A 13,724-nucleotide genomic window follows, 5' to 3' on the forward strand; every position below is an offset into this window, starting at 1 on the left:
TTTTCTCTTTCAGTAACTTCACGCCTCTCCAAGAGGCCAATTTTTTTGTAAAGATTTTGTGGGAGCTATGTAATGAGATGGGGAGTTTCATCTAATGACATCCTCTGACAATAAAACATGTTTAAATTCCCTACGAACTTGGTACTGTCTTTTATTTTAAGTTAAATTGTAATAAGTTTTAATAATATTCATGTTCTAATACTGTGGTACAGGCCCGCAATCCCTTATCTTAACTCTGAAAGCCAGAAAGCTATGAAAACCAAACGTTTTCAGTAAATTTGGTACCACATCTTACTTGGCAGCCAGACGTGACCAGAGCTAATGTAAGGCTGTTTGTGGTCTTTATCCCATTAAGTGGGAATATTCATGTTTTGCTGGAGAAATATCAGTGGGTTTGATTACAGGTTGCAGCACCAGACCCCACTGGGGACTTTCCATAATACATCCAAGTTATCCGCTTCCTAAAATCTGATAAATTCAGAATTCTAAAACACATTTGGCCTCAGAAGGTTCAGATAAGGGTTTGTGAAACCGTTATAATTGTGGTGGTTTTTTTTTTAGCCAGTTATTAAATAAGCAGTGGACATTTGTGTGCATATGAACTTAGAGAACTTACCTCTTGAAAGTTACATTCATGGTTATTTTACAGGTTTCTTGTATGTTTTACCCAAAACCATTTTTTCTCTTTCTGATGTATTAATCAAAGAGGAGTCTGAGGTCCAATATTTCAAGGAAGAGATACAGTGTTACATTTAGTAAAATACATTTAGAATGATGTTGTTTGCAACAAATTCGCTGCTTCTGGGTCCCTTCCCATCTCTCCTCAATCAATAACAAGGCGTCATCCTTCTCCTCTTTGCAGAACCTCCAGCATTTACTCTGGTGGAGTTAATTTGCCTAGTGTAATTTATGTAAGCAAATGCATATATTCTTCCATAGCCTGTCACTCATATTCATCTCATAAGCACTCAGCTTTTATACCAACATCTCAAACAAGCATGATGGACTTGGTAAACCAGTAAAGATGTGCATTGCTCTTCTAATGTGACCAGTAAAGTGTACAATAAGCGTAACCTTCAAGAAGCTTGAATTGTTGGAGTTTTCACTGAGCATTCCAACCTCATAGTGGATGAATGTTTAGGAAAATCAATAGTCTATAGCTTATTCTCTTTCAGTAAAATGATACATTTTAGCAAAATTTACCAGAAAGTTAATTTTTTGCTCAGCATATCATAACATCCCACTTTTTGCAGCTGACACCTCTAAATACAGTGAACAAATCAGAATGTGAATTCTGATAATGGATTCCTATTTCACTTTAGCATTATTGCCAATGTCAGAACTTGATTAGTTAAACCAGATAGTGAAAAATCCAGTCGTTAGGGTACAGAAATTTAAAAATTAATTTGGTTTTTGTTATTCTTGTTAACTTTCTTCCTTTTCTCCTTGTGTTTTTCCCAAGCAATGTGTTATTTTTGTAACTATTTTAAGGATTCTTTGATAAAAAATTAAGAATTTGAAACTATTTAGTCGTGACAATTCATTCTAATTTCTGCTGTTACTTGGATTAGCATCTTAAAGTAATGTATAAAGAGGGTAGCATAAGTTTGGTACTTTTCTTTGTCCAGCGAAATCCTCTTCAACTGATTCCTTAGATCAGCCAAATCACCCATATTGCCGTTCTACCATCTACTGTTCTACTCTTGTTATGAGAGTCTGTTCAGGTTTTACTCCATTTTTATAATCCCCATTATTCATTTGGCATACATCTATTGAGGGTTTTTTTTTTAGCTTTTTATTCTGAATTTTAAAACACCCCTGTGCTTAGATACTAATTAGTTATTTTGTATCAATGTCTGCAGAGAACAAGTAGGTTCATGTGCTTATACCCAAGATGTTGCATTTTACCATGTAGCTGTGAGCATTTCGGTCTTAAGAAGCATTCTGTACTGATTCCTTGGGTCCACACACCAGTCTTACCTGTTTAAGTACTGTAAATAACATAAACCTCAGTTGTATTTTTATAAATGAACTCCTATAGGAAGTGATACGTTATATTTTCTGTTTTTTAAATCAACAGTTTAGCAAAGCATTGTTACCGTTGTCAGAACTTTATTAGTTAAACCAAACAGTGAAATCCAGCCTTTATTTTATAACTCTAACTTTCTCCATTTAATCTGAATTATGGAGGTTTTAATATTTGCTTATATGATGCCATATTATGCTTTTATTTTCAGGAAGCAGTCAATTATAGATTTCTTCAAACCAGCTTCAGAACAAGGTATGTACACTGTTGAAGCATTTTTTGTGGGCTAATTTGGGGGTGAGGAGAGAGACAGATTCAACTTTAAAACCTACTCTAAACTGTTTTAGTAAACGTAGTGTTCAAAATTGGAAATAAAATGAAGATGCAGTATTTTTTTTTAACAAGGATAAACTGAAGTTCTAAATATCATGAGGAGAGTCTTTTTGCTATTGTGTTTTCTTACGTTTAAAATTTATTCTAGTCAAAAATTTAATGTTCATAATACATATTATTTTAATTATCTAATACAGCAATATATAGAGCCATAGGGAGGTTATATGATGTACCAAAAGAGAGCTTTATGAAACTAAGGCTTTTAACAAATAAATCATGTCTTAATTTCTCCTATACCCCCCAATAAAGTGTGTATCATTATCCAAGTTGTTGGTTTGAAAATTTTTGTGGTAACATTAGTATAGTTTATATTTTAAACATTAATAATTTAGAGAAATGTTAAATATTTTACTTTTAGTAACATGCAATTTGTATGTGTTTTAATTGGCTATTTAGAGAGACACATGTTGGATTCACCACAAAAATCAAACATCAAATATGGAGGAAGTAGATTGTCTATCACTGGGACAGAGCAGTTTGAAAGGAAACTATCCTCACCAAAAAAATCTAAACCCAAAAGGGTGCCACCAGAAAAGAGCCCTATTATAGAAGCTTTCATGAAAGGTGTTAAAGAGCATCATGAAGATCATGGTATACATGAGTCACGTCGGCCTTGTGTGTCACTAGCCTCCAAATATTTAGCCAAAGGAACAAATATCTATGTTCCTTCTTCATATCGCTTGCCAAAGGAGATGAAGTCACTAAAGAAAAAACATCGATCCCCAGAAAGAAGGAAGTCACTATTCATTCATGAAAATAGTGAGAAGAATGATAGAGATCGAGGCAAAACCAATGCGGACTCCAAAAAGCAGACCACAGTAGCAGAAGCTGACATCTTCAAGAACAGCTCCAGAAGTCTTAGCAGCAGGAGCAGCCTGTCCAGGCACCACCCGGGAGAAAGCCCACTGGGAGCTAAATTCCAGTTGTCACTAGCTTCTTACTGCAGAGAACGAGAACTAAAGAGGTTGAGAAAGGAGCAAATGGAGCAGAGAATCAACTCCGAAAATTCTTTCTCAGAAGCAAGCAATCTTTCCTTAAAATCTTCTAGTATAGAAAGAAAATATAAACCAAGGCAGGAACCAAGTAAACAGAATGATGTCATACCTGGAAAGAACAATCTGTCAAATGTGGTATGTGTAAGAATTATTGAATTAGCATTGCTACTGCTATATCACATTTAGAATACTAAATTTAAAAGTATTTAAGAGTTGTTACATCACATTGATGTCTTTCCTGAAGGAAATATTTATGCACAGTTTGTGTAGAAGCTGGTTTCATTAGGTTTCCTCCAGTTGCCCTTCATCGAACTCAGTAAAGCAGTGTTTCTTATCCATAGTTTTTTCAGACCAGGAACAAAGATCTTTTTTAGTCAGAAAAATAAGCATTCTTTTTTTTTAAGGCAAGTATAGTCTTATTTGTTTATTTGTAAACATTCTTGCTGTGTCACTCATGCTGGAGTGCTGTGGCATGATCATGTCTCATTGCAGTCTCAAACTCCTGGGCTCAAATGATGCTCTCACCTCAGCTTCCCAAGTAGCTGAGACTACGGGTACATGCCACCATATTTGACTAATTTTTGTATTTTTTTGTAGAGACAGGGTCTCCCTATACTGCCCAGGCTGGCCTTGAACTGCTAGCCTCAAGTGATCCTTCTGCTTCCTGCACTTTGGGAGGCCTAGGTGGAAGGATTGCTTGAGCTCAGGAGTTTGAGACCAGCCGGAGCAACGTAGCGAGACCTTGGCTCTACTAAAAATAAATAAATAAATAACCAGTCATGGTGGCATGTGCCTATTGTCCTAGCTACTTAGGAGGCTAAGGTGGGAGGCTCGCTTGAGTGCAGGAGATTAAGGTTGCAGTGAGCTTGCACTGCAGCCTGGGTGACTCCAGCCTGGGTGACAGAGCAAGACCTTATCTCAAAAATACACTGTTCTAATATAATATTATTCTTGAATTATTGACATAAATGTAAATCAGCATTATGAAAACTGACTTCATTTTTATGATATTTTTCCATTTTTATGATACAAATGCCCTTAATTTTTATGATAAAAACCTTAAGATCTTTATTTTATTATAGACATTAGGCTTTGCCTCCAAATGTGGGTGCTTGCCTTATTCAATCTAGAAATTTGTGTTTAAATGTTAGGAAGAATGCCTTCACATTCTTTGCTGTTCCCAACACTTAATTAATTTTATCTCATTGTGCTCATAGGAAAATGAACATCTCTCAAGAAAAAGATCCTCTTCTGATTCATGGGAACCTACTTCAGGTAGAATCAAAATTAAATTTATGAATTTCTAAATAAATTTCCATTTTAATGGCACTGCTTTTTAAAACAAATTTGTTTAAATATGCAGTTCTCTTCTTGGGGATGAATTCAGTGTCTCATATTACTTAAGAGTTTGGTAAAATCATAATAAAAAAGAATAGTCCCTGAATCTAGTACTTAAGATTTGGGTTTGTTTTTGAGACAGGGTCTTATTCTTTGTCACCCAGAATGGGATGCAGTGGCATCATCACGACTCACTGCAAGCCTTGACCTCCTGGGTTCAAATGATTCTCCTACCTCAGCTTGCTGAGTAGCTGGGACTACAGATGTGGGCCACTATGCCTGGTTAATTTCTTGTATTTTTGTAGAGACGAGGTTTCGCCATGTTGCCCAGGATAATCTCAAACTCCTGGGCTCAAGTGATTCTCCTGCCTTGGCCTCCCAAAGTGCTAGGATTACAGGTATGAGCCACCATGCCTGACCTAGTATGTATAATTTGTAATCTGTCTTGAATCTTCTCTGCCTTCTTCAGGAGTTCCTAACAGTATGTTTCTCATACTGGTATTCAGTGTTGTCTCCTGAATCCTTGGCTACATCAAGGAAACATAATCTTATAATCTTGGAATTGTAGACTGAGGTCTTGGTATTATGTTGAAGATGCTTTGTATAAGGTTGAAACTGTTACCGTAATAAAAAGCAGTGTTCTCTAATATTTCAAATACAAGGATCCCTTTTTAATGTTAAATTTCAAGGATATCTACATGACATTAGTTTGTACTTTTAGCATCTAATGATTGAAAAAAAAATAAAATAATAAGCCTACTGTTAATTCAGTACATTTTATCGTTTTTTAAAACTAGAAAATAGAAGATTCAAGCACAAACACTGCAGAAGTTTGCAACAAGAAATGAAAGGTCTCCATAACTAACAACAGTTAATAGTCTAGTGTATCAGATTTTTTTCCTGATATGATTATACACTTTGAAAAACAGGGAGATTCCCACATTCAGTAAGATACATTGGACATAATAATAGCTGACTTTCATTGAGTACCTACTGTGTGCTATGCCATTTTATGTGCTTTTAATTCATTTGAACCTTATAACTTTATTATGGTGGTTTACTTTTAGAGATGGAAAAGCAGAAGTACAGAGAGACAGTTCTAACTCCTCCTTCAGGTTTCATCTACTCCTTCATTTTATTTGTATTTTAGAGGTACATTGCATTTTGACCAAGCACCCTCAACTAGTAAAATCAATCTTCAATAGAAGGAACTTCTAGGATACAGGAATAAATCTAAAGTTTTATGTGTTTTTTGTTTATTTTTATAATGTTGCTGATTTTATGACCAAATTTTAATGAATTTTGACATTATTGTACAAGAACAGGAATTTCTCAGCCAGGAGATTGCTTCTTCACTCACTGTATTGCACATTTTTAATACTAAATACATGATCACTTTGCACCAAAGTTAATGGAAGAACAAAATATTATTTTATATAAGGGGCTGCTACTGGTGGTGTGGCTACCACATTATTCCTTTTCTTTTTTCTCTGACTTAAGATTTTAAAAACTTTTGATTTCCTGGATTTGCAAATTTCATTCATGGTGGCTAAAGTTTAAGTTTCATTTATATAATCCCACCTAGCAAAGTTTTTGAGTACTGCTTGGAAAAGATGCTTTCTACATATTTTCAGAGGCTGACTTATGATGGTTGCCTTCACTTACATTTTTATTACTAATATTTCTGCATGTATTTCATAATCACTAATAATTATAGCATTATACTCTTAATAAATATACATTTATACTTCAGTTGACTAACATTAACAGAATTTCAGCATATAAAGGACAAGGGGTTATTTCACTCTAGATAGCATGAAGAATGCTTATTGTGTCTGATGGCAAAGTTATTAAAAAAATCCAGGCCAGGCACGGTGGTTCATGCCTGTAATCCCAGCACTTTGGGAGGCCGATGCAGGTGGATCACCTGAGGTCAGGAGTTCGAGACCAGCCTGGCCAACATGGTGAAACCTCGTCTCTACTAAAAATACAAAAATTAGCTGGGCATGGTGCCCATGCCTGTAATCCCAGCTACTCAGGAGGCCAAGGCAGGAAAATTGCTTGAACCTGGAAGGCGGAGGTTGCAGTGAGCGGAGATGGTGCCACTGCACTCCAGCCTGGGTGACAGAGCAAGTACTCAATCTCAAAAAAAATAAATAAAAATAAAAATCCAAATGGTATGTCTTGCTCATCTTGTTAATACACTTATCAATTGTCATGGTGATGTATGTAATCACGCAATCATTAATCACATACAAGTTCAGGGATTTCAGAAGTAATGTTAGCATAGGCATTTGGCCCTTTGGTCTTCTAGAGCCCTGTCTTTTGGCTGAATTCTGAGGTGAAATTTAATCCGTTGCTCGTACATTTCATAACTGATTAATAACCAATCACCTATTAATGGCCATTGGATTTCTCCTTTTGCTTAAGATGGAGTCTCACTGTTTCCTAGGCTGGAGTGCAGTGGTGCGAGTATAATTCACTCGCAGCATTGAACTCCTGGGCTCAAGCAATCCTCCTGCCTCAGCCTCCCAAAGTGCTGGGATTACGGGGGTGAGCCACCCTCCTTTCTTTTTACCAACTCAATCTCTCTCTTATATGAATATTTTATGTATTAGTATATTTGAAATATTTGAAAAGTTGTAAAACAAATATTCTCTACAGGCTGAACAAAGGATACAAAAATAATTATGAACATTTTGCAATTAATCACCTGACCTGAAGAGCTTGCTAAAGGGGATCCTACCTGCAGTACCAATTCACTTTTCTCTAATTCTAGATGATGAAACCTCGTAATAAGCTGACTTATCCTAAACATCTTCTACAAACAGTGTTTGTCTCCTCCTGGATCAACCCTGGATAATTCCTGAGCAAAGCAGGAATTTCTCCTCATTTCTTGCTGTATTTAAATTATCTGACTTCTCTAGAAAAATGGAACAGAACTCAAACTGGCAGCTCTGTAGCTCATTTTTTGTAATCTCATACTTAAAAGTGTGGTAATCAGTACCCCAAATCTTCTCTTTTGTTTAGTCATTTAATTTCTCATCCTGTGACCCCTGTCCTTTTTTATAAGACATTTAACCCCGGAAAACTGAATGGATTGGAATGATTTCCTCGAGTAATGGGAGATATCTGTAAAAGAACAGAGATAAGGGCATTTGTTAATTAATTAGTTAATTCATTTTTATAAATTGAATTTTTCAGATTATATATTGATCAAGCTATCCAAATCATAACTGCTTAACTCTCAAGTTTGGTTTTGGGGGGCTTTATTTTATTTTACTTATTTTGACACAAGGTCTCACTCTGGTGCCCAGGCTGGAGTGCAGTGGCACAATTATAGCACATTGTAACCTTATGGGGCCCAAGCAGTCCTCCCACCTCAGCCTGCCAAGTAGGTGGGACTACAGGCACATGCCACCGCACCCGGCTAATTTTTGTAGTTTTTGTTGAGACAGTGTTTCACCATGTTGCCTAAGCTGGTCTCAAACTGCTGAGCTCAAGTGATCCTCCTGCCTCAGCCTCCCAAAGTGCTGGGATTATAGGCATGAGCCACTGGACATGGCCAAAAGATAAGAAATTTTCTGAGTAGAGAAGGGATTGATGGGGTTGTACTTTTTGTAGAGGCAGGGTTTCGCCTGAGCTCACGAACTCCCGCCTTGGCCTCCCAAAGTTCTTGTATTACAGGCATGAGCCGCTGTGCCTAGCCATTTTGGGTTTTTCAAGCAAACTCTTGGGGAGTGGAGACATCTGTCCATGTGCAGAAAATTTGATTTAGGGAAATCTGGTTTGGGGATAACCAATTGTATAAATAGTGAATTTTGTTGTTGTTGTTGTTGTTGTTGTTGTTATTTTGTTTTTTTGAGGTGAAGTCTTGCTTTGGTACTTAGGCTGGTCTTGAACTCCTGGGCTCAAGTTATCTTACCACCTCAGCCTCCTGAGTAGCTGGGACTGTATAGGCACACACCACTGCACCAGGTTAAAGTGAATTTTTTTTTTTTTTAAATGGAGTCTCGCTCTGGTGCCCAGGCTGGCGTGCAGTGGCGCCATCTCAGCTCAGTGCAACCTCCACCTCCCAGGTTCAAGCGATTCTCCTGCGTTGGCCTCCCAAGTAGCTGGGAGTACAGGCACGCACCACCATGCCGGGCTGATTTTTGTATTTTCAGTAGAGACAGGGTTTCGCCATGTTGGCCAGGCTGGTCTCAAACTCCTGACCTCAAGTGGTCTGCCTACCTCGGCCTCCCAAAATGCTGGGATTACAGGTTTGGCCCACTGCACTCAGCCCACAATATGAATTTTTAAAAACTGGTTCATTCAAATGTATGTGGTTATTAAAGTACTTCAGGATGGGGCTATAATAAACATAGCTTACATTAGTTTCCTAGGGCTGCCATAACAAAGTGCCAAAACCAGGGTGTCTTAAAACAACAAAGTATTGTTTCACAGTTCTGGAAGCTAGAAGTTTAAAATCAGGATATCAATAGGGCCATGATGTCTCTGGCAACTCTAGGGGAGAATACTTCCTTACCTCTTCTAGCTTCTGGCTTTTGCCTGCAATCTTTGGCATTTCTTGACTTAGAGCTGCATCACTCCAGTCACACAGCATCTTTTCCTTGTGTATTTTCACTTTGTATTCCCTCTGTGCATGTCTGTCTTTGTCTCCAAATTTTCCCTTTTGTAAGTACACCAGTCATACTGCATTGGGACACACTGTGATTTTTTTTTTTTAATGAGAGATTAATATTTATCTGCCTTCAACTGCTTATCCTATATGTGTTTTAAAGTACTATACATTTAAATGTAGAAGTGTTACATTTCTGCAACCAGGTTGTCCTAGGTCTAAAAGAATTTCCAAAAGTGCCTATGGAATCCTTAACTTGGTACCAATATACAGTCGTTTGTTTTAGGGAGTGGCATCTTTAATTCTGTTAAGGTGGTAAACTTTTCATAGCTTTGGAATTAAAAATGAGCATTTGTCATTAGCTTTAAATTTCTTGGACACCAGCATTTATCCAGTTGATAAATAACATTAACTCTTTTTCTGCATTCCATACATGGTGACTAATCTCAGCCTTAATACTTAGAATTTTAAACATTCTAGACACTCACTGAATAAACTTTATTAAAGTTGGAAAGTATATTTTTCACTAATCTAAGAAAAATTAAATTTTAGCAGGCGCTAAGCAGAATAAATTCCCTGAAAAAAGAAAAAGGAACTCTGTGGACTCAGATCTGAAAAGCACAAGAGAATCTATGATACCAAAAGCAAAAGAGTCCTTCCTTGAAAAGCGTCCTGATGGACCACATCAGAAAGAAAAATTTATAAAACATATTGCACTGAAGACACCTGGTGATGTGTTACGCTTAGAAGATATATCCAAGGAACCGAATGATGAAACTGATCGCTCTTCTGCAGGCTTAGCACCTTCAAATTCTAGCCACCATTCTACCAGGAATAGTGACCAAATCCGAGTGGCAGGTGCCAAGGAGACTAAGATGCAGAAACCCCACTTACCTTTACCTCAGGAAAAGTCTGCAATTAAAAAAGCTAGCAACCCTCAGAAAAATAAAACCACTAGCTCCATGACAAAGGAGAAGGAGACAAAACTACCTTTACTTTCCCATGTTCCAAGTGCTGGTTCCTCTCTAGTACCATTAAATGCTAAAAATTGTACTCTTCCAGTTTCTAAAAGAGATAAAGAGCGTTCCTCATCTAAAGAATGTTCTGGGCATTCTACAGAATCCACCAAACACAAGGAACACAAAGCAAAGACTAATAAGGCTGATTCTAATGTATCTTCAGGGAAAATTTCTGGGGGACCTTTGCGCTCAGAATATGGCACTCCTACAAAGTCTCCCCCTGCTGCTTTGGAAGTTGTGCCATGTGTCCCAAGCCCTGCAGCACCTTCAGATAAAGCCCCTTCAGAAAGAGAGAGTTCAGGAAATTCCAATGCAGGTAGCAGTGCACTGAAACGAAAACTAAGGGGTGATTTTGATAGTGATGAAGAAAGTTTAGGTTACAACCTAGACAGTGATGAGGAAGAGGAAACATTAAAGTCACTGGAAGAAATCATGGCTTTGAACTTCAATCAGACTCCTGCAACTACAGGAAAGCCTCCTGCTCTTTCCAAGGGGCTTAGATCTCAGTCATCAGACTACACAGTAAGTTCTGTGACATTTATCTTTACTTGAGGGAAAGATGATTAGTGAAAGGGGTGGATTTTTGGAACTTACTTTAAAATTTAGTGTTATAACTCATAATTGGACTGAAAATGGAATAATTCTTGTTTGGTAAATGAGTTTCCATATTTTCAGTTTTATTACTGTTAAGTCAGTGGTCTCCAAACTCTTTTGATCACACACACTTTTATTAGTAAAAACAATTTTTGAGCATGTACCCCGACATATATGTATACCTTTAGATTACATGTACCACTATGATACTGTGTACTTTCTAAAGCATATGCAAAAACAGAATTTAAAAGGAAGAAGAGAAAAATAAGTGTTTTCCTATAGAAGTTACGTAGAAGTTACTATAGACTAAGTTCTACTGGAGTCTCTATAGAAGTTCCATATAAATAGAAGTTCTATTATTTTCTTCCTGCACCCCAATGGATCACCTTGCACACCCCCTGCTTTGGAGACCACATCTGTAAATGAAGGTAGTGTGTAGAAATGTTGTTGATTGTGGTGTGCAATTTTATTTATAAAGTGCTTCATTCTATCTTGGGAATAAGCTGAATTAAATTCTAAGATGTCTGTAAAATTTGGTGGGGAAGGTGTTAATATTCCATGGTAACACCTAAAAATTAGTAAAAATTCTACTAAAATAGAATTTAAAAGTAAAGACAGGGTAGCCACAGAGTCCTTGAGTGTTTGCAGTCACATCTCAAAGTTAGCAGGGTTTTATAAGTACTGCCTTTCCTAATAGGTAGTAAAATCAATTTGTCTGCAGTGCAAAATACTGAATTTAAAGCATGATGGTGAAAATTATCCTTTAAGAAAGGTTTTATCCTGGCCCAGATTATTGAAATAGAAAATAGTCTTCCATACCCTTAATTACTTAAAACATCCCAGTTCTTCTACTAAGACATGTTGTAAAGTATTTCTAAATTTTCTTGTTTTAGGAACATGTTCATCCTGGAACTTACACAAATACCTTAGAGCGTCTAGTGAAGGAAATGGAAGACACACAAAGGTTCGTTAGCATAAAGATTAATTTGCTAAATTTAACATTCTGCTTGTTTGTGTGGCTTACTTTTAATTTACCTTTTTTAAAAAATCGTGAGAAATTAGCATGCATTTTGGACTCTGTTGTCAACTGTGTTAGAATAAGATATGTTGGCTGGGCACAGTGGCTCATGCCTATAATCACAGCACTTTGGGAGACAGGCAAGATTACTTGAGCCCAGGAATTCAAGGCTGTGGTGAGCAGTGATGGCGCCACTTCACTCCAGGCCGGGTGGCAGAGTGAGACCCAGTCTCAAATGAAAAAAAGAGGCCTGGTATGGTGGCTCATGCCTGTAATCCAATAATTTAGGAGGCCAAAGCAAGCAGATCTCTTGAGCCCAGGAGTTTGAGACCAGCCTGGGCAACATGGTGAAACCCCATCTCTACAAAAAATACAAAAATTAGCCAGTCATGGTGCCACATGCCTCTGGTCCCAGCTACTCAACAGGCCGAGGTGGGAGGATCACCTGAGCCCAAGGAGGTCAAGGCTGCAGTGAGCTGTGATTGAGTCACTGCACTCCAGTCTGGGTGGCAGAATAAGACCCTGTCTCAAAAAAAAGAAAAAAAAAAGGAGTAAGACGGGCTCTCTTCTTCATAGAGTAGATCAAAAGATCCAGGTTTTTATAGTATACTGGAGTAACTAATATAAATTCCTCTCTGTTTATTACAACTAGTATCTGATAGCTGAAATTCTAGATCGAAAGTGTGGGTAGAATTTTTTGTGTTTTTTTTAATGGAAAATACATATAAAATTTACCATTTTAACCATTTTTACATGTACAGTTCAGTGTACATGTAAAAATTAAGTACATTTATATGTTGTGCAACCATTACCACCATCTAGCTTCAGAACTTTTTCATTGTTCCAAACTGAAACTCCATATCCATTAAACAATAACTCCCCATTCTCCCCTTCCTCCCACCCTCAGCAACTACCCTTCTACTTTGTCTCTATGAAATTGACTGTTTTAGGTACCTCATGTAAGTGATATTATATTTGTCCTTTTATGACTGTCTTATTTCATTTAGGGCAGTGTCTTCAGAATTCATTCATATTGTAGCATGTGTCAGAATTTCCATTCTTTTTAAAGCTGATAATTCCATTGTATTATGTCTATAACACATTTTCTTTAGTCATCTGTCAGTGGACCTTTGGATTGCTTTTACTTTTTGGCTACTGTGAATAATGCTGCTATGAACATGGGTATACAAATCTCTCTTCAGGTCTCTCCTTTAAATTCTGTTGGGCATATATACACATAAGTGGACTTACTGGATTATATGGTAATTCCATTTAATTTTTTGAGGTACCGCCACACTGTTTTCCACAATGGCTGCACCATTGCACATCTGCACCAACAGTGAACAAGGGTTCCAGTTTCTCCACATCTTTGCCAACACATTATTTTTTTCTATGTTTTTTGTTTGTTTGTTTTGATAATAGCCATCCTAATAGTAAAGTGGTATCTCCTTATTGTTTGGTTTGCCTTCCCTAATGACTAATGATGTTAACATATTTTCATGTGCTTATTGGCCATTTGTTATACAAGTGGAGAAATGTCTTTTCAGGTTCTTTGCCTGTTTTTAATTGGGTTGTTTGGTGGGTGGGGGGGTTCACACAGGTAGAATTTTCTGAAATATTTCTATCAAGTTACTCTTTTGAGGAAAAAGTTTAGAATGATGATGGACACCGCTCTCCCCACACTGCCCGCCCACCACACACACACATGAGAGAGAGATCA

General features: G+C 37.2%; 1 protein-coding gene and 1 long non-coding RNA gene across 8 annotated transcripts in view; one reads left to right on the forward strand and one right to left on the reverse strand.

The window, feature by feature from the left end:
* SLF2 (SMC5-SMC6 complex localization factor 2) overlaps positions 1-13,724 on the forward strand; it is a 51,773-nt gene that overhangs the window by 791 nt on the left and 37,258 nt on the right. For 3 of the 7 annotated variants that reach the window (XR_013398276.1, XM_015147963.3, XM_028826771.2), the window contains exons 2-6: positions 2,238-2,281; positions 2,816-3,549; positions 4,632-4,689; positions 9,926-10,914; positions 11,880-11,950. Coding sequence is in view for 4 of the 7 variants with exons in the window: in XM_015147963.3 (XP_015003449.2) it covers positions 2,238-2,281; positions 2,816-3,549; positions 4,632-4,689; positions 9,926-10,914; positions 11,880-11,950 (1,896 nt within the window). In the remaining 3 variants the exon portion in view is untranslated. Of the gene's footprint in view, positions 1-2,237; positions 2,282-2,815; positions 3,550-4,631; positions 4,690-5,057; positions 5,151-9,925; positions 10,915-11,879; positions 11,951-13,724 lie in introns of all 7 variants that reach the window. The other 4 variants (XR_013398275.1, XM_077947297.1, XR_013398277.1 and 1 more) reach the window with 2 other exon arrangements.
* Positions 2,410-6,921, reverse strand: LOC144331289 (uncharacterized). The gene is made up of 2 exons (XR_013398327.1): positions 6,724-6,921; positions 2,410-4,155 (listed from the first exon to the last, which is right to left on the reverse strand). It is a non-coding gene; the product is annotated as an uncharacterized LOC144331289 (long non-coding RNA).

The sequence above is a fragment of the Macaca mulatta genome, chromosome 9 (genome assembly GCF_049350105.2).
Source record: "Macaca mulatta isolate MMU2019108-1 chromosome 9, T2T-MMU8v2.0, whole genome shotgun sequence".
NCBI lineage: Eukaryota > Metazoa > Chordata > Mammalia > Primates > Cercopithecidae > Macaca > Macaca mulatta.